Source organism: Calypte anna, chromosome 1, assembly GCF_003957555.1.
Source record: "Calypte anna isolate BGI_N300 chromosome 1, bCalAnn1_v1.p, whole genome shotgun sequence".
Lineage (NCBI taxonomy): Eukaryota > Metazoa > Chordata > Aves > Apodiformes > Trochilidae > Calypte > Calypte anna.
The window spans coordinates 139026173-139047497 of NC_044244.1; the positions used below are offsets into that span (position 1 = coordinate 139026173).

Sequence of the window (21325 nt, forward strand, 5' to 3'; positions counted from 1 at the left end):
TAGGTATATTTCTGCTCACTGCCTCTTTTTTAATTCTTTCCCCCACTGTCCAGTTCATCATTGTGGCCTTGGAGAACACAGTTGTGTCCCGACTGGCAATAAATCTCTGCGATAAGAAGGAACACTCTGTGGACATCCTCCTCAAGAAAGATTACTTATCCCTGAGAGTAGATGGGATAGCAGGAGAGAGTGAACTGAGCAGCTCTGAGTTAGAGGACAGTCTGTCCATCCTGGAGAGCTCTTTGCAGTCACCGGTGAAGACGTATGTGGGAGGATTGCCAGGTGAGCATCCAGTTTTGTAGCATAAACTACAGACTCCCAACTCACCTTTTGGAGCTGGCAGTCAGGAAAGCCTCCTTCTCTGTTTCTGCTTGAGCAGGCTTTGTCTATAATGCAGGCATTTGATCTTAATGTATGTGAAAGTGTGCTTGACAATTAATTTTTTTTTTTGTTTTGTGGAATGATGGTGTCCTTCTGAGGACAGCTGAAGTTAAAACTAGAAAGGACTTTGATGACTTGCCTGGTCATCAGTAGGAATGATTTATCTGAAGGATATCTGTAAGCAGGGTCATTTTCTTAAACTTGGTAAAAACCACAGGAGTTGGTTGCAGTGCTTCATTGATGTAATGAACACATGTGAGCACTCCTTGAGGGGACTATCAGGGCCTCACATTGTTTTGACTGAAGCCCAGTGTGGTGATTCTCCCTGGCTGATGTTCTTTTTGAATGGATCACAGCACTACACAATCAACAGATTTCCTCCCAGCAGAAAGTACTTAGGACACAAATAAGGGATAGCCACCATTTATAGTTTTGCTGGCTTTTCAGCAACAACAGGGCTTCTTGTGGGAGATCACTTTGTTCCTGTGTTCTGAACCTAGAAGATTCTGAACTTTCACCCCATCATGAATTTTGGCAAAGTTTGGGAGGTTTTTTCCTTTTCTGGATGAACTGGTTTATCAGTCCCTACTGCTGAGGAATGCAATTAAGGAAACACTTTATGTCTCTGATGCACAGCAATGCATCCTATTTTACTGCCAGCAGCTAAACAAAATCTTGCCCTTACTTGCCCAAGCAAGGGCAGGACAGCAATGCCAGCCTCTTGGTAGGTGCTAAATCAGTCAGGCTGGAAGAGGGTGTCTGATGTGCCACATGTGCCAGCAGGACATGTGGTGTGACTGCTCCTACCATGAACAAAGAGTTTACAGAGTATTTGTGCCAGTGATATAAATTACTCCTCATCACAGCTTAAAAGGGGAGGCCACACACTCTGGGATCCTCACACACTGTCAGGGGCAAGACTGAATCCCCGAATGATGCATTTTCTAGTGTCAGGTTGAATTGTCTGCAAAGTCTGTTGCACATCCAAGACGGGTCACCTGCTTTCTTTCAATGAGCTCTCAAATGCACAGCAGAAACTTTTACAGCTCAGAAAACAATCCCATTCTGTCACTGCCTTGGCTTCTCTGTGGTTTGCTTAGGATAACCATGCTGGATGGAGCATTTTCAATTAGCCAAAGCTAAGTGTGAGATATCATAGCCATGGCTGTTTAGACTCAGCTGGCTTCTGCAGGTTCAACTACTTCTCCCATTTGATCTGTTCTGCTCAGCAATGGGAATATCTGTCTGTGGTGTGCTTTTGCCATTGAGAGAAACCCAGTGCTTGACTCGAGAAACCTCATCATTTGCCAAACTAATAAATATTTCAGCACTTGGCTGGATTAATCCCTCTAGGTTAAATAACTATACCAAATGGTCAGATTCAAGAGGGTTTGGATCATTCAAATTTTGAAAGCATTATGTCATTTTTGTTTTTCCCCGTTTCCATACTCTCTGGAAAAAAAACAAAGTATAGTGGTCACATGTAACATCTCTATTCCACTTGCCACAAAGAGTTCTGGGTCAAAATATGTAGTATGTCATACTACATCTTATGTATGTCCCATCCTAAGCACAGATAATATTGAAGATGCAGAAATAATATTTTGAGTTTCAAGAGGTAAGAGGCATTTACTAATATCAGGCATTTACTATCTTTTCTAGGGCATTGTCAGTTCTGGTAGGCCCTAAATAATGTCATTTATGTAATGCATAGGTCTTTTTCCACACAATGTGTATGCCACCAGGTAAAGAAACCTTTAAACAAATTTTCTGAGTCTTTACAGGATCACTTTTCAGACAGATCCGTTGCTAGTCATAACAGAAAATCAAATATTTGACCTGATTTGCAATTATAACACAAGAAAAAATTTTTTTCTATTATTTTTTTTTGCAGTATCTTACAAATCCCTCTGAAAGCCCACGCTGTGTTTCAGTCATCCCTGTGGTACATTTAACAGCCCTCTTGCATGGTTCCTTAGATGAGTTTTCAAGCCACTAAGCCAACACTTCTAACTTCTGAGTCAAAATTTATCTTACAAAGCCAACCAAATTGTACACACAGCTGCCACCTTCTCTTAAGCAGACTTCACAAATGAAACTTAGTAAATGGGAAGGGAAAGGGAAACAGTCACAATGATGAGTTTAAGGAACTACAAAGATATGGTCATTTTCAGCCAGGAAGCTGAAAATTCATAGTATCTCTTTGTGGCTTACAGATCTCATGCAAATGTTCTTTCACTCAGTCCTAGAGTCCTAGACCTGTGTTTGACCACATCAGCTTCAACTTGGGCTCCCATGTCTCCAGGCAGAACCCTTTAAATTGCATATAATCTCTGGCCAACAGGACAACCTATTGTTCAGGTTGTTCTTGCTTCAATTTAAAGATAAGGGGTTTGTTTAGCTACTGCAAATTTAAACAATCTTTGAGACATTCATTGATTTCCATTGCACAACCACCTTGAGTTGGTCAGCTTTGGGTTGTAAGTAAACATTTAACCTTTGGGGAAGGGTAGAGGACACAATTCATGTAAATTTTCATGTTCCCATGTTACTGTGGAAGGCTATTTATTAAGGTCAGTGTGTATATGATTTTGCAAAAATTAATAAGTACTCATAGAATCATAGAACAGATGGGGTTGGAAGGGACCTTAAAGATCATCAAGATCCAATCCCTCTGCATGGGCAGGGACACTTCCCACTAGACACTTTCCACTTGCACAAGTCTTCATCCAGCCTGGCTTTAATGCTTCCAGGGATGGGGCATTAACAACCTCCCTAGGCAACCTATTCCAGTGTCTTACTAGTCTCATGGCGAAGAATTTTTTTGGTAATATCTAGCCTAAATCTACCCTCTTTCAGTTTAAAATAAAGTTTGACTTCATAAAGTTGACTAATTTCCTGTAGTCTGTTGGATTGTATTTAGTATCTTCTTCCGTGCTATTTGTTTTCTGCCTCTGGTAAACTGATGAGAAGTATGTCACCAGTGAATGTCCATTAAGAAAAAAATTAGTTTTGTTAGTTTTACAGACTCAACTGATGTATTCCAGCAGCTTGATGAATGTCAGCAACCTCCCTGTGCTGATCATGGTAAAGATAAGTCTGGCAAGTGGTCGAGGCTGCATATAGGAGGAGCCCTCCTGTCATGAAGTTCTTCAGATAATCTTTTGGTAGAGAGAGAGGGAAAGCTTTAGAGGAAGGAATAACACAACCCCACCAGTGACTAAACAGATGTCATTAGAGGCCAGCACACAGTTTCATCAGTGCTGGAGAACTTGCAGAGACACAGAGCAGCCAAGGAAGGGTTCAGCCCTTCAGAAGGGCTTTTGTGCATGAGAGCAGACAGTGCTTTCCCCATATCTGGGATTCTGCTCTTGCCTTGTGGTGAGAGGAGCAGCAGGGAGGTAGAAATCCCCAAGTGGAGGAGAGCTTGAATTCATTGAAGTGATGCTCATCTGACTGAGCAGAGGTAGGGCAGGTATTTGTTCAAACCAGCCATCAGAGATGCTTTTCTCCCCTTTCACACAGATGTTCCTGTGACTTCCACCCCTGTCACCGCGTCCTACCATGGCTGCATGACCATCAAGCTGAGCAACAAGGCACTGGACTTAGATGAGGCTCTCTACAAACACAGTGACATCACCTCACATTCCTGTCCTCCAGTCGAGGCAGGTCAGTAGGTACCACTGCAATACGAAAGTTTTATATTCAGAAACTTTCAATGCTTTTCTTTTTTTTTTTTCCTTTTTTTTTAAAAAAAGATATAAATTATTCAGACCTTCCGCACTCTCTTAAACACTGAAGTTATGTAGGAGCTACTGATCCTTATGTCAGATTGATTATTGAAATACTCCTTTGCTTTGAGGTTTAAAGGTTGTAATATATTTGTAAATAGTTCAAAAGACTAATATTAAATAAGCCAAAAGTACAGAATATACGGAAAATGAATGTTACCTCTAGACTGTGAGAGACAGTTTTATCTGTAATGTGGAAAACCTGGTAATATATGAGCGTGGACTGGAAAAAAAATAATAATTCTGTATTATTTTTTATTACCAAACACTGCTTTCTGATTTGCAAAATACAAGAGAATAAAATATTTACATACAAGTTTTTAATTTACTTGTACTGAGATTATTCTGTATTCTATTATTTGGAGATCGGGATTCAGGCTACGCCTGATGTGGAGATTACATTGGTGGGTTGGGATTTTTTGTTTGATCGTTTTTGGGGTTTTTGTTTGGACATAGGGGTTTTCAAAATGTGGTTATGTCAGTATTGTGTATCTTCTGGGCTAGTGAGTAAATGGTTGCTGCCATTCATATTCCTAGGGTTTCTCTTTCTGGTTCCACAGACAGAGGACTCAGTAGTGACCTTTAGAAAAACTCCTGTTCAAGAGAAAACGGGAAAAAGTTGGGTCAGCAGGAAACAATTAGAAGGAAGCTTCAGCTCAGGAAGTTGAAAGCCATATGACTTTTGTGTCAATAACTGCTGAAGCAAATGATGAGGTGTCAAGAGCTGGGGAATATTATCTGGTGATGACATGGTTTTGGTGCTTAAGTTTTTAGCTTGACTCATTCACTCAGAGCCTGGTGGGAGCAGAGAGGCTGGAGGCTCTGAGAGTTGGCCAGGCAGAATTGCAGTGTGCTGAGAATATGTGTGGGTGTTTCCTCGGGAGAGGTGCTAGAGCCATAAAGTGCATTCAATTTTTAGGCTATCCTTGTGAAGCTGGGGTGGGGCTTTGCCTAGCCTGCTTCCAGGCACTTCAATCTTGCTTAGTTTGGTCTTTGTTTTGCGTCATATTAATTCACTGAGAAAGATGGATGGATGCTGCAGTGAAAACCCAAATACCATTTGGCTAAGGTTACCTTACACCTCAGAGAGTCAAATGGAAAAGGTCTGATTCTACAGGGTCTTCTATAATTTTTTCCTGGTCATTGTACATCATATTTTGCCCAGCCAAATGCAGTAATGACACCTGTGACAACACATGACAAACACATATGACAATATCTCTGCCTAAACTATGGAGATATAAAAGGATGGAAGAAGGGGAAGACTATCCAAACATGCTTCCTAGTAAGGATCCCTGCTTTATTTAGCAGAGAGGAGGAAGGTGCTCTCTTAGCCATTGGGCAGCATGACATCTTGTATCATGGGCCACATCAGCCAGCAGTAATGCAGTAGGGCAGAAATGAGCTTTACCACTTTACATCAACTTACTCTTTACCCATACAGAAGGACCCAAAAAAAGACACTCAGCTGTGACCAGATGCAAGTTTGACAGGATGATTGCTCACTCACTAGACAGGAATAACTTATTGGTGGAGTGTGCATGGACAGGAAAGCCCAGAAGTAGCTCTATGTTTTTGCTTTTAATTGAATTAAGGAAACCATGTTATTCCTGAGTGCTTTCTGCTAGAATGAGAGACAAGAATCCTGAAGATACCGTGGCTAATAGCACATCCACACTTCAGTGTTCTGTTTTCTGTGTGTTTTTCATGGTTATTTTAGTCCTTTACCAAAATACATCGCTCATCTTTTTTACTTGGAGTAGCTCTACTGAAAAGAGTACAAACTTGGAAGACACCTACTATTTTTTAAACCAAGTAGATGAAACAAACCCAGGTTTAGTTTATTCTTTTCAAAAGAAGCATGTTAGCAAAATAGTCTAATGTCTGGCGTTGTATAGTTTCTGCGGTAGTTCCCAAAAATCTACCAAGTGGTATAAATGAATCACAAACACATCTGACCTTTGTGTTAATGTAATTGGTACTATTTATGCAGTCAGAATTATTCTGGATCCTGGAAACATGAATCCCGCGGTACTCTGCAGTTTTAGACTTAATATTATGTGAAAAAGAAAATAGAATTCTATTTTCTAAGCCAATCTAATTCACAGCAAAACCTTCTCCCATCTGTGCACACATGTGCGTGTATGCAAAAATATTTTAGGTGGACCACAATGCCTCAAACCCCAAAATTTGGTTAAGAAGAGAAGGCCAGAGTTTGTAAGTCTGGAGAATCTTAAGCTGGGCTGTTTTTAATACCCTACAACAGTAGCAAGCTGAAGGAAGAGGCAGCTTCTTCTACTTATTATTGAAAAGAGAAAAAAGTGATGAGCATTCCTTCATTCCTTCTCAGTGACTGTGCTTTGACCCAAGAGAATTGTTGATTTAATTTTTGTTCCATTAACAGTCTAGGTGCTCAGCTCAAAGTGAGAGTCTTGGGCTTTGAGTCCCCAAAATGAACCCTGGTAGCCCCCTGGCAGTATTCATAGTAAGTAAAAGAAATAAATACGTAGTTCCACTCATTTCATGATCAGTGGGACTATGTTCTTCACAGCATGCATTTGCACAAGAATGAGGCATTTTGGATTAATTGAATTAATGCTTAAAGGAAAAATAATGGTCTTCTCTCTGACTTCTGTTTCTCTTAACCAGGTTTATATAACTTATAACTCACCTTGTCAAGAATACATGTAAGGCACCTTGTCACCAATATTAACACTTCTGGCCTAATACTTTGCATCTCAGAATTTTCTTCCAAATGAAACAGAACATGGCTTTCACAGCCCATATAAATTAATCCCTGATCCTATGTGTATTTGTACTGAATGTGCTTTTTATACATAGAGGTACAACACATAAATTAACCAATTCCTTGAAAGGTGGAAAATGTTATGTAAAAGGCTGATCATTCTTTGTTCTATTTTCTGCTGGTCTGATGGTGTCACTTCCTTTCAAGGGAAACTGTCAAGTAGGCTGTTTTTTTAATATTTTCATAATATGAAGCAGCTGCTTAAAATGTCAGTGAGAAATACCTTCCTTTCCTTGCTTTGCTCCTTGACTTTTCAGGAAATTTCTATAACTTCATTGCTGTCTAGACTGTAGTATCTACAGAGCAGGCAGCACCATCACCCTTCCTGCATGAGCAGCATGCAGTGTAGGGATGCTGCAGTCTGATGGGTTTTCATGCTGGTGCACTCACTCCTGCCCCAAAATATAACAGACATGCTAAAAGGGATCCCAGCTAATGTGATGCCCAGCAATGGGGCAGAGTGCACATAACAGAGACAAGACTTTGTTCCTGCCAGTAGCACTGCTATGGGTATTGCTTCTTAGCCTTGCCAATGTTTTTGGTTGGGTTTTTTGTTTTGGTTTGATTTGGTTTGGTTTTTTGTTTGGGGTTTTTTTGGTTAAAGAAATAGGAGGAAAAAATATATATATGAAGGATTTCTGACCCTTCATCCACGCTGTTTCAGTTATTGTAAAATGCCTAGATCAGGTCTTGACCTTTTTTAAAAATAAAAAAACTAGGGTTTATGATAAAGTAGTTTTGTTATGGTCCTCTTTTGACTAGAAAAGAATTAATACCAACACAGTTTAGATACCTGTCTGGAAATTGCATCTTTGGCACACTGACATGATGTTTTACTATCCAAACTAGACTGTCACAAAGTTTGGGTAAAATGGTCCTAAGAAAATTAACCTTTCTGTTTGAAAGTTGAAAGAGAAGAGTATTCAGTGGGGCACTTTTCCCTCTGTTCTTTTGCTTTCCTGTATTACACGTATACACGGCCTTAGGTACTGTATAAATATACACAGTAAATTTTATTGTAAAATAATTGCCACACTTCTTTTATTGGTACAACACTTCCACAAAAAAAAAAAATAAAAATTAAGTAAATACTACAAGCAACAAACACCTGAGCTCTTCTTTCAATCAAAACGACTGACTCAGACAACACAGACTAGAAGCCTTCCATAGTGGTTTATGAAAGCAGAACAAGTATCCAGAGTGAAAATCCAGCTTTCTTCACGTCTCCTGTTGAAGAAAATTCATTCTGCAGTGTACCCAGAAGGAAACATCACATGCTTATGGTAGCCAGAAAGCAACACTCATTTGACTGCAGGCAGACTGGGTGGTAAATGGTCACCCTGCTGGTGAGGTGCCTGCTCTGATGTTTCCAGGTCCTGCTCTGCTCACTGTGAGATGCAGGTAGAAGCAGAGTGGCTGTAACACATCCTGCAGTGGTTTCCTTGTGAGGTCTAGTGCTTGCACAGCACAGTTTTTCCAGAAGTTTCTTAAAAAGAAAATAAAAGCCTACCAGCTACCTAAAAGAAATTCTTTCTTCTATGGTGCATAGGGTGGAGGCTTTTCTCCAGGCAAGAAGTAAGTCGGTGCATAGAGGGCTGGAGCATTGGGGGGAAGACCATAGCTGGAGCTGGACTGAGATGGAGGCTGAGTTTCATCTGATAAAGAAACGTCAGTAGATGATGTTCCTGGAAAATTGCTGGCAGGCTGTATGCAGACAAGGAAAAATACCATCTTCAGTAAAGGACCACAACCCCATTTGCAGTTCTGCATTGTTCGCTGTGTGTTCTATAATAAGCTCTGTGACTAAATCTCTCACACATTGCAGCACAACTCTTGCCTTTAGTTTTAAAGAATCTGCTTAAGTATAGCAATGACAGTGTCTGGTGAAACAAGACAGATTCCATCTGTAACCTGAGTCAGTTTTAATGGGCATTGAACAAACAGCCAGGCAATAGAGCAGAACAGGAATTTCTGCAGGAGAAGATGCTCTGGCTTCCTGGGTGAGGCACTGCACCTGACTGGCTGATTAGGTTACATGTAGCTGCTCATTTCCAGGCATCACGGTGAAATTTAAATTACCACAGATATAATTACTCTCATCCATAGTACTTGCATAGGTGCAAGGTTTTATTCCTGTGCCAAATTCAGACACCTAAGAGAAATTCTACAAATAGGCATGTGTCTCCCTGTAGGTCTTTCCCTTTGGCTGTCTCAGCTACAATAAGGCTGAAAAAGGCACAGAAAATAGAGCTTAGGAAGAAGCCTATATTCAGGAAAAAGCAGAGTTTGTTAAAACAAAGAATGCATGTAGGGACTAATGTTCTGGAGAAACCCCTACTACTACTCTAAACCAAATTTTGCCATTGATTTGAAGAGGATTTCACTCCTCCCCTCATATGCCAACACATCCCAGTCAAACTGCAGCCACTGTTTCCATCTGTCTGGCTTCTGTAATGAGTTCTCTGGTTTCTGCTGTTACCCCACCAGTCCCTGCACAGCTAGCAATCTACCTGACCAGCTGGCAGGCCTGTTACCAAGACTAGTTGTGACTGAACTGTACCAGTAAGAGATGAATAATTTTGTTAGTAAATTAAAAAAAAAATGCTGGTTACATCCTTGTCAAAATCTATTTCTCTTATTACCTTTTTTTCTTTTTTTATTTTATTTTTTGTCTGATTTCTGCTGTAGACAAGGAAGCACAGGGTGAACTGAGGAGCATTCACCATTGTGTGACTTTTTAAGACTTTTTTTGCCTCTCCAGCAAGCAGTTATTCAGTTTGTTCAGTAGCATACTGGATTCAGTAGAGGAATAGGAATGAATCTGCTCAATGGTGGGAGCCACAGGTGAACTCAGGTTCATAATGGGGCTTCAGTCCATGCACATGGGGTAAGCACTTAAGCTTGGCATGTTGTATGCCAGAATAATCCAAAGTGGGATATGTTCCCAGTTGGAAGAACTATGCTTTTCCTCTGGTTAAGATGAGAGTTCAAACTAGAGTTATTAGTTGGTAATCGATTGCTAACTGCTTTACTTCATTAACTAGCATCATTTAACTTTTGTCTACCCCCAGCTCTTAGCTGAAGAAGGTTTTGCTCCTTTTGTTGTATTGAACCACCATGTGTGTGACCCTGCCCCAAAATGGGGAACAGGTGCAGGGTAATAATCCATGGCTCTGTACATGTACTCAGAAGAATAGACCACCTCATGCAGGGTCTCCTACACAGTGGACAGCTGGAGTTCCATTCCACTGCCCACATGTAAGCATCCAACCCTTTTAGGATGCTGCAGGATATCCCAGACATCCACACAGATGTGACACAGGGACTACAGGATCCGGAACTCCCAGAGTGGCAGCAGGTGCCTGTTGACTGCTTGATCTCCTTATGCACTACATGCATGCCAGCAGCCTCTTTGTTTAGCCAGATGAATCCCAGCCCCAGAGTCTGTAAGTTGCCCTAAGGACAAGATGAAGAGGGTCTGTGAAGGCTTGAATCCAGCAGCTCAATACTACTTGGGGCATTTAGATGGGTCATGAAGACCTCCAGACCCATGGATTCAGCCCACAACTCTCAAGTAATGGAGGAGGATGATGGCTAAATTGGTTGTTCCTAACTGCTTGTTCTAATACTTGTAACTTTTAGTAAGTTTGTTATGGTCTTTTAAGTCATATATTGATGCAGAAATCAATTCTGTCCAAACTACAACATAATGAGCTTATACACAATGAGAGGTGGTTTGCTTTTTTTTTTTTTCCCCTCTGTTTTTTTTTTTTTTTTCCAGGAAATGTATTAAGTGCTTTCCCTTTTGGATCCCAGTGCTTCTCACTAACCTTTCTGTGGCTTGGGGACAGCTCTGAATGTTATGATGTGTAAAAACACTTCCTATTTCTGGCTTATCTTGCCACCTAGTAGCTTTGCTGTGGGAACCAAAGCTGTGTGATTAGAAGTTATCACTTACATCATCTACAGTCTTTTCCATATCACTCAGTTTCACTTATTTCCTCCCCTTTATTGTCTCCTTTCCATCGGATGAGTCCTAATCTTCTGATCTCCATAATAAGGTAAGTAAGGTGGACTAAAGTGTGTAAACTTTCCTGCCAAATCCTCTGTGTATCAGGTGCTTGCAGTGCCTCTGTTGTTGCTTTATCTTATTCAATGTGGAGACTGTGTTCACCTTCATCACTACTGCAGCACAGCTCTAATCCCACACTGGGGTTCCTGGTCAGCAGATGGAGTCCAAAGGACAACCAGAGAAAATAGGCCCAGACTATTTAGGCAAGAAAAATAGGCCCAGAAAACAGGCAAGGCCCAGACTAAGTCATCCCAGAGGTGAGTTTGTGAGTTGGGATCCAACTTCTTTACCTCTTTTCAAACCCTCAGAAGCCGAGATTTACCACCACAGAGTTTGCACTGAGTAGTAACTTCTTTCTGATGGAGTCAGAATGGTGACATTTTGTACTGTACCTGAAGAGGCAATGGGTAAGATGGGTATGTAGAAATAGTTGCTGCAGAAGGACAGAACCCAGCGTAGGTCAGGATCTGCTGAGCAGGATTGTACAGGATCTGAGGAGGAGGTGCAGCACTGAAAGCAATTTGGGACAGAGGTACCTGTTGAGCACAGAAGACAAAAATATATCAGGCCAGTGCAGGGAGGGCTGGGCCTTAACACAAGCAACTAGGCAATTAAAAAACTTTTCTGCTTTTCAACACAATACCAGTACTACAAAAAAAAAAGAGTGCAGAGGAGCAGACAGGATGAGACAGAGGGTGTATCTGGAGTCAATTTTCTGACTAGAAATATACAGCTATTTTAATCTACTTCCCTTGGAAAAAGACTGCTGGTGCTTCCCTAGCACCACTTACAGAAGCACTGGCAGGATTCCAGCCCTGAGACACCCTGAGGAGCACAGCACAAGCTCTGACTGCCTCATCCACTCAAACACCAGGCACCCAGTCCTTCACAGTTTGCTGCAGACTCTTTCCAATAGCAACTGCTTGATGCTTTCATGTCTTCTCTCTCTGCTTTCCTACACAGATCTACAAAGATCTCCCTTTCCAGACCACTGGTTCTTCTTTCCCAGCTCCCTTTCACTTACTAAATGGAGTTTGCTGCCAGCTGCCCAGTAGCACCCCCCATGTGCAGATCTCGTTCTGACTCCACAAAATCCTTCACTGTATCTTCTGCTTTACTGGCATGTCTCTACACTGTAATGTGAGATGAGGTTTGGAGAAAGAAGTCATAGCTCATATTGAACCAGATCATACAACTGGGGAAGACATGAAAAAAAAAAAAAAAGGCAACAACAAAAGCTAAAGCTAAATGTGAAAGGGGACTTGTGTTAAACCCTAAAACCTTGTGCTATATAAACAGGACAAGGACAAATAAGGACACCAAAATTCTGTGAAACATTTTTATGTTTCTCTGCTTTGTTGAGTGAGACAGATCCCGTGGTTTCTTTTCTCTTTGTTTTTATTAGCAGATTCCTCTTCGTGAGAGCAGGAAATCTTGTTTTTAACAAAATATTAAAATGTTGTGGCTGCCAAACAAATGCTGAAAGCATCAGCCAAGATTTTTTTTTTTCTTTTTTTGGCACTTTCTTTCAGATATATCAGTGAGAGGCATAACCCAGTGTATCCTCTGGAGATAGTGCAAGATCCCTCTGTGATTGAGAAAGAGGTTAACAAACACATTAATTGTGTTTGTACACGGAAAATATCATGTAGGTCACTATGTACCATACGAGGTTACCTGAAAATACCTCCTTTCTACTTGTCCAGCTGGGTGGATGTCAGGGGTCAGAAATGGAGAGACATTGACCTTTAGGCAGGAGTAGCCAGAAGCAGCTAGCAAGCTTGCCTCAGATCCACAGATTTGGGGCCAGGAATATGGCCCTTATCAGCTGGGGCTGGAGCATTCCCTTCTTTGAAAGAAGGAGACCCTGGCAACCAGATTCTTCTGTCTGTGGACATAAATGTGTTTTGCCCGAGTCAAAACACAAGTGCCTCTTCTGCATCTGTCACCAGCCTTCTGCTGTGGGTCCTTTTGGGTGCTGCTCTCCTTCTCCCAGGAACTTCTCAATGTTTTCTGATGTTCTCTCCACCTCTAGCAGCCACACTATCCACTTGCCAATGACAAGCATCACAGCAGTCCTACAAGACAGGTTAGGGGAATCATCCACCCCAAATCACTGATCAAAGCACTTTATTATCAGGCTATCCGGTTTCAGCCTGGAGCCAAAAACAACTTGCAGGTATTTAGGCTGGTTAGATGCTTCTATCAAGTTTTCCAGTAATTACATCGTTAAATAAAATACAAAGGTAGGTAGAGACAACTTGAAACACCACCTAAGACAAAGAGAGAAGGAGGTGTTAACTGGCCAAGGAGCCTGACAGTGCCATGCAGGCACCTTGAAAGGCTGTGGATAGAGAATCTGCTGGGCTTTGTGGCTGCAGAGCAAGGCAGGTCATATGGCTGATCCAACACAGACCTGCCAAAGCCTTTATTTCTGAGCTGTGACTACTTCTAGTATCAGACTGCACCTTTAGTGCTAAGACATCAATGCATTGGCAAGTAGTTCAGTTCTCAGTGGTTCTTTTTTGTTTCTCCTTTCAGAGCAGGGTGGGAGAGGAGGAGATAAAGGAATGATATTTAATCTGTTCACATTCTCTTGCAGACAACAAGAAGGAGACTAAATAGAAAAAAAAACAAACCAAAAAACAAAAGGACATTAACCTCCTCCCCCCTATTCCTCCCTGCCAGGACCAGCTGTAGTTCTGAGTAATGCAACCCTGAACTCAGGGCAGGCAGATTCTTTGGCAAGGTGTGTTAAGAAAACATCTACAAGTCATCAGATGAATACCAGGGCAGAGGAAGGAGTTTATAGATCAACTCTTAGTATCAGCAAGTTAAGTTTTTCATGCATTTCTTTAACTCTGTCTTCTGTAAGATATAATCAGGGGTTTTTACCATTTTAGATACCCAAGTACCTGCTTCTCATTACATTATATCTTAACCTGCTTTTTGTTAACAATGACTTTAAGACAACTGCATAGCATCCAAGCACACAGCAGCTTGGCAAAGGAGGGATATGGGCACAACCACTGCAGCTCCCAGCAGCTCCCAGAGGACAGCCCCATCGGTGACACAGGGGCCACTGAGAGCTGACACCACACGATGAGCACACAAAATGTTTCCTACTAAACCTGCAGAGCCCTCTGGCAGGCGACAAAACCATAGGGAGCGTGCCAGGGTCTGCAGGGAATTTGTCACAAGAAAGGAAACCCGCAACAAGTGAAAAAAAACTTCTTTTTTTTTTTCCTGTCCAGGAAACGCAATGGGTTTAGAGGCAGGGGCACTGTTTTGCAAACTCTCCCCTTTCTAACATGTTTGGGCTGCCAGCATTCCCCAAGAGATAAGCAGGATGGTGTTTGTTTGACTGCCCAGCCTAGCCCTGTGTTTTCTGCAAGTCAAGCTCAGAGCAATGCCCTGGGGTGTTTCAGTGGGCTTTGCAGCTCTCCCTGCAAAATGCCAGTGAGCATTTCTGTGGGAAGGTGACATCCTGAAAGAAAGAAAGATAAGAAAGAAAGAAAGAAAGAAAGAAAGAAAGAAAGAAAGAAAGAAAGAAAGAAAGAAAGAAAGAAAGAAAGAAAGAAAGAAAGAAAGAAAGAAAGAAAGAAAGAAAGAAAGAAAGAAAGAAAGAAAGAAAGAAAGAAAGAAAGAAAGAAAGAAAGAAAGAAAGAAAGAAAGAAAGAAAGAAAGAAAGAAAGAAAGAAAGAAAGAAAGAAAGAAAGAAAGAAGAAAGAAAGAAAGAAAATGTTCTCCCACACATTTTAAAATTATTTTTATAAGGTTTTTTATTATGTTTTTTCTTAATTCAGTCCCATGGCCTTTTCTCTCCCTCTTCTGCTTAATGTTTTCCTGGCCCCCATCTTTGCCCAAGAGTTACTCCTCTTGTAATAAAAGCAAGCAGCAGATGAGGAGACCAGCTCTGGTAAATCACTCAAAAGGACCCTGAAAAAGCATAGGCAGGAGCAAGGAGCAGGCATTGCATTTTGGATTGCAGTGTTATTAACACTTCCAAAAGCATGGCTCCTGTGCTGAGGCAACTGAAACAAACTCATCTTTCCCTTAAGACAGTGAGGGGCATTTTTCTACTTTTTTTCTGCTGCAGAGGAGAAATTAAACATCTTATTCAGACTAGGTTTTTAGCAGAAGTCCCAACAGACTCACTCCAGCCCAGGCTGGGGGGAAGCTGCAGACCCACTGCTACTCTGCAAGGCTTTGCACCATCCCATCAGTGGACTCAGACTCTGCCTGAGTCCTCACTCTGCAAGGCAATGTGCCAGGTCTTGGAGACACCAATTCTTCCAGGAACATCTCCTCAGGCTGGCATCCCTCATGAGCAGTGCAGCAATGGCTCCTGTACAGCACAGAGGTGTGCCTGGGATGGAGCTCAGCCTGCTATGAAGCACCAACACACTTCTGTTCTACCATTTTTCCTCTCACAGGGAGGGGATGAATCAAACTGGGAAAGTTGCTTCCACTCCCTCCCATCAGGCAGTCACAACGCTTTCCTGGCTGGCTGTAATTTGTTATCAATTCCTTGCAAGAGTTCCCTCATGTAAAGGACAGCTGAGCTGCACATTTCCTTCATGTGAAAGCTCAGGGTGCTGTTTGCCTTCAGTCACAGAGAGGAATATTTCCAGAAAACATTTTACAGCTCTTAACAAAGGTGAATTTCAATTTTATATGGTCCTGTTCTGCCATGTGGTTTTAACCCAACGTATGTTGTAGACAGCCTGCACATTCTGGCTATGGGATGCTGCATGGTCAGAGCAGGGCCTGGATCATCTCCAGTCTGACTGGGTCCTTGGCTCACTGGCCACCAGCTCAGAGCAATCTCTTCCCTGGTGTACATGTGACCTGTCTCACTTTCTCTTCCCTGCTCTATCCTTCTCTTCTTTCCTTTTGCCTGTCTTTCTATTTAGTTTTCTCCTCTGGAATAGTTTATTCTTGGGAAAAGAACTGCTGAAGGGTAAGTAGTCACACCTAGGACTTGAGTTTTATGTGGTAGCTACAAATTAGCATCCTCGAACTGTGTGCTGGCCCCCGTGTTCAATGCTGAATTAGAAGGGGAAAAAAAGATGTCACTAAATGAATTGCCAACATCTGTGCACACAGAGGCCTGTTTTTTCCCTTCCATCCCTGTATTTGACCAGGCTTGACCTACTTAGCTGTGAGCAGCTGGCAAAAGCTTAGCCTAAAGATATGACTCCAGACTCCCAGATCACACAGGAAACATGTTTAAAGTGCTTCCTTAGTACATCTGTACATTTGCAAGACCTCCATGGTTTTAACACATTTGATAATGTCAACAAGCACAGAAGTCCTCGCATAAGGCAGAGGACTGTGAGCCTTACCATGTCTTTAAATGCCCCAAGAATGGCTGCTGTAATAATCCCCAGGAACAACCCGATGATGTTGAGGACTGTGGAGGACCACAGCAGCCTGTACAGGTGAACCACATCCTGGCAGCTGCTCACACCAAGAAATTCATAGTAGCTGGAGGACTGCTCTGAACTGAAAGGGAATGCAGACAACGTCAATGTGGTGGGAAAGGTTCTGCACATAATCCAGACCACCAGAGGATCTGCATCCCTCCTGCTTATTGTCCTCTTTGGCAAAGTCCTCACCCGTGCTCCCACCAAACCCTGCTGAGATAGATTGGAGAAACCTTTTTGGTAGACAAAAATTGGCTCTATTAATGGCAGCATTAAACATACGGTCCAACTAATAACAACCCTACTTTGGCTGATCAGTGTTGTGCACCAAAAGGGACTCTTATATTTTATTTTTTTTTTTTGCTAATGGTCTCTGAACACAGGCATACAGATGACACAGATGATAGAGATGCTGCCCTTGTCCTTCACAGCTATAGCTTGCTGCTGAGTATTGGTTTTGGGTTTTTTTTACCCAACATACCTGGATATCTGCTGGCATCTCTGAAACTGGGGAAATCAAGTTGAATAAGCATTAATTCAACAACAGGAAGTGTGATTTTTACAAGCTGTCTAAATTTGTTTATGGTGTCTGCAGTTCCAAATTACCAGATGCAACAGAGTACAATAAAAAGATGTGCCTTTACATGATGGATTGTACTATCCAGAAATCTTTCATTGTTCCTATTTCTACACTGAACTGATTATTGTAAATAAGGCATATTGTGAAATTAATCTTCATTGTCTTGCCAGAAGTCAGAAATATCCTACTGCAAAATTTAAAACCACAGCTTCCTGCCATTCTTTCCAGCACCTGTCTTATTGCTACACTACTGATGTGCTCTGAGAGCAGCTATTTGAGTTGGAAAGATCTTTTAAATGCCAAGTCTGTTTTTGCAGTTAGAAAATTGCCATCAGATTATGATGGAAATCAGAAGTGAACTATTTGTGCTCACTCTTCTGTTCCTCCATCCCCAGTGCATGGGGCAGCAGTGGAGATAGTGGCTGTGGAAAGGCCTGCAGAGGAAGGGAGAAGAATGGAGAAAGCCACACCATTTCTGGGAAGAACTAATCCAAGTACAGTAATTTTTGGAAATGTTCAATCATTTGTTGTGAGGTATGGTCCTCCTACTGTGGAACTGTTCATCTTCAGTCCATTTGGGCCCTACCATAAGTCCAGATGCTGGTTAATTAAGTAAACCTATAGTTTAGATTCCATGAGGCTGAGGAAGTCTGACTTATGATCCTGCTTGCCTATCAGGCTATTGCATGGATGACATCAAGTGACTTTGTGTGACTATGTCTCCTCCTACTTCTTGCTAGCCAACCTATGAACTGGAATTGCCAAGGAAGAAAGTTGAGAAATATACAGAGAAAAAAAAAAGAGACTGTGGGTGAACTGTTGAGGGTTGCAGAGGTTGCATGGGAAGGAGTGCATGGTAAGATGATGCTGAGGTGCACAGAGGGTGACTCGGGCAGAAGACCTGTTCTGGGGCATTCTCCTCAATATGTGCTAATACATGATGCTACTTGCAATTGAAATGTTTTTGTGCCAGGTGGTCAGTCAGTTGTGCAAATTCATTTCATTTGTCTTCTATCATAAACCCTTGGACTTTGCTGTTGCTCCTTTTTTACTCATGTTAAATGGCTGCACGGCAAGCCAGTGCTAATCAGCTGATCTTCAGAAGCATAGCCAGACATTTCCTCTCATCTAACATCTCATACTTTAGTACTGATGAAATCAAAAGGACAGCTTCAGAAAATATTCACCAGATCTTTTGTATCTATCCTACAGTAATTCAGTGAGATTTCATGCCTACAGAAATTGTTGCTAACCAAATTGCTCTGCACATGCCTATGACATGATCTCTGTTCATGGATGCCTGTGTTCCTATTAATTTTGTTTCCCCCAGTTGGTAGGAAAAAAAAAATCATTAAATCTAAAGGGAAAACTGTGTTGCAAAATCAAAAGTCAATCTTGACAGTACTATTGACTATTCGATTTTGATCACACAGCAAAAAGTTATGGACATAATCAAAGAAAAAAACCTGAAATAATGCCAGCAGTAATATGCAACCCCTAACCTTTTCCCTGCCAGCATCAGGACTTCAGCCACAGAGGAACTGGATTTCTCAACTTACAAGCCTCTTGTGCTGCTTCTCTAGGCCTCCTCATCATTTAAGGGGAGAGACAACCAAGGATTTATCAAAGGCCATTGACTGCAGATGGGTACTTACTTCTCACAGTTGTACAGGTCACAGCAATAGCATGTATTACTCTTTACTTTCAGCTGGCACTTGCTGTTTAAGGTGTAACATGTCACCTGCCAAAATAAGAAGAGACTGACTGTTAGTGTTTGTTGTGTGAATCATCCTACTGACCACAAAGAAGCAGCTCCTGTTTCATTACCCATTGTGCAGAAGTATCCTTAGATTCCAAAATTCATGCATGCATGGATGAAGCTGCATGTCCCTCACTTGAGACATCAGCCCCTGCATCTTGGTGCATTTGCACTATGGAGCCCAGAGCCCCCAGCAATGATTCACAGCCAGGGCTGCCAGAGTTTTCCAGCACTTTGCTGCACTGCCTTGTGCCATTTTGCTGAGACTCAGGATCTGCAGGTGCCATCCCTGTGATGCAGAGACCATGGGTCTTGAGAGAGATATCACTGCAAGCTACTGAAATGGGTAAGAATACCATTCCATTGCAGTGAAGAAATGGACAAAGATGACAATTTATCTGAATAGTTTCCAATCAATGGGAGCTCCCTCCTTCAGCACCCGTCTGAAGAAGGAAATTATTAGGAACAGAAGAACAATTTTCAAACTCACACAAAAAAGAAATTCTCAGAAATTATCCAAGCACTCCAGTAAATAAGTGCCCTTTACCTGCAGGCTTTTGAGCAGAACACTGAAATGATTTATTTGTGTATGCAGGAACTGCACAGATGGACAAATGTTAGAACAATAAAGGTAGGCACACCTAAGCCATTCTCCATCCAGACAAGAAATCATTTTAATGATATTACTGACTCCTTAAGTGTGGTAAGCATTAATCACTTCTACTTGGCATTACAGACAAATTGAAATGTTTTATATGTATGGCTTCTTTTTCCTGAGATTTTTAGCTTATTGACTTTAAAATCCAGGGGAGCTGTCAGGCTTTAAAAGCTAGCAGGTCAGAAAATATATTCTAAAGTTTTCCTTTTGATAGAAAAAATGTACTGCAACTACTGAGAAGTATTTTGTTCCCAAAATGTAAATTAAGTGTATTGTTGAATGGAAAAATCCTCCTAATGAAAGTAGAAGGAGCATTCTTAGGAATACTTCTGCTTAGGCTTTTGAAAAGCCTCTGTCAGACAGTTCTGCTTAGCTATGAACAAGGTGTTAGTCTATGGAACAGTCTCCACAGGAGATGTTAAACCAGATGTTTCGCAGCTCTTGAATTCTGGACCTGTGCATCATTTTTAGTGTGAAAACTTTCACTGTTAATGAGTCTGTACTTCTCATATGGTTGTTCCCAGCAAAAAAGAAAGCCTTAAACACACAGCACCAGAAAACATTAATCTTGCAGCTAGTCTCAGATTTGCCACGCTTGTCCTTAGCAGGATTTGCTTGAGCAGTGAAAGTTAAAAGTTCAAAGTTAAAAGGAAGCTAAAATGATGCCTTGAGATTGCTTTGGTGCCAAGAAAAGGATGTATCTGTGGTTAGGGTCTCATACAAATCAACATTTCTAACCCAAAATGGAAGTTAGCTTATAATAGGACAGTCTCAGTCTAGCTGCAATCTGGAAATGCAGCTCACAGCTTGATACACGCCCATCTGACTTGTTGTAGGAATATCTCACCCTGGGATAGGATCTCATTTCATCAGCCTCGTTCTGTTGTGTCTGAACTTATTGGAATTTCTCATAAGGGCTTTGTTGGACTGACATTCAGCTCCAGCTGCCCTCATTCTGAGCTGCAATTTACTGCAGAAGAAAAGTGCATGACTGCCCACGACTGCGTCGGCTTAATCAAGATCCAACTAAGAAGTGAGTGAAATGTCACACCTGGCTGCTTTTCAAAACTGATCCTGGAACAGAGTGTGCCAATGCTCACAGCCATTTTATTGGGATGACCGAGTGCTTTTGCACTGAGTGGAACTTAAAGACTTTGGTTTTAACCATCTGCATGCAGTTGAAATGGCCCAGGACCTGGAGCTAAAATACTCTTTTCCCGTTAGACATGAATGATTGGGATTGGTAGCTGTTAAGATGGAGGGGGCTGCTAAAAAGGTGGTTTGTTGGGATGCATGGCTTTAGGTATCACTTCTACTAGGAAATAAGAGTAGTTTTTCCCTCTCCAAGCATCAATATGGCCCTTTTATACTGTAGAAGGTAGAAGTACAAAAGAGGGAGATCAGCAAGATCTGTTTCCAGCTGCTTCTAGGCTAAAAGACATATTATATTATGGCCAAGGCAGTTACTGTACTTTTCTATACTTATCACTATATTTTTAAAAAATGCAAAGAGACTCCTTTTTAGGAGAAGTGTGAATAAACAAAAATAAACAAATTACTGTGTGGTGTGAGCAAGGATGGTGAAAACAGGTCATTTGTGGGTATTCTGAATGTCAAGGACTATTATTTCATTTCAGTGCCCAGACATTTAGCTTTTTCACATTCTGGCTTTTTGCTCTTGTCTATCTCCTCATCACCATTTGAAGAGATGTTCTTGCCTCCTGGTAACTGCAAGAAAATCAAATTCTTTCTGCTTTAAGCAAAGAGAAGAACTGAGCTGGAGACAACTCACAGGCTGGAGATGGCAATCAAAAGGAAAGTTGCACTCAGTAAACAATCTGCTTTCCTA

The 21325-nt window shown here is 41.6% G+C and overlaps 2 protein-coding genes across 2 annotated transcripts in view; one reads left to right on the forward strand and one right to left on the reverse strand.

Moving 5' to 3' along the window:
• The window catches only part of GAS6 (growth arrest specific 6), a 44588-nt gene extending 40088 nt beyond the window's left edge, over positions 1–4500 (forward strand). The window contains exons 14-15 of the mRNA XM_030449973.1: positions 54–282; positions 3907–4500. Of these exons, the coding sequence (XP_030305833.1) occupies positions 54–282; positions 3907–4058 (381 nt within the window). The 3' untranslated portion in view covers positions 4059–4500. The remainder of the gene's footprint in view (positions 1–53; positions 283–3906) is intronic.
• Positions 4501–8514: 4014 nt separating this feature from the next.
• The window catches only part of TMEM255B (transmembrane protein 255B), a 72197-nt gene continuing 59386 nt past the window's right edge, over positions 8515–21325 (reverse strand). The window contains exons 6-9 of the mRNA XM_030458515.1: positions 18715–18800; positions 16399–16558; positions 11443–11586; positions 8515–8682 (exon numbers count right to left, since the gene is read on the reverse strand). Of these exons, the coding sequence (XP_030314375.1) occupies positions 8515–8682; positions 11443–11586; positions 16399–16558; positions 18715–18800 (558 nt within the window). The remainder of the gene's footprint in view (positions 8683–11442; positions 11587–16398; positions 16559–18714; positions 18801–21325) is intronic.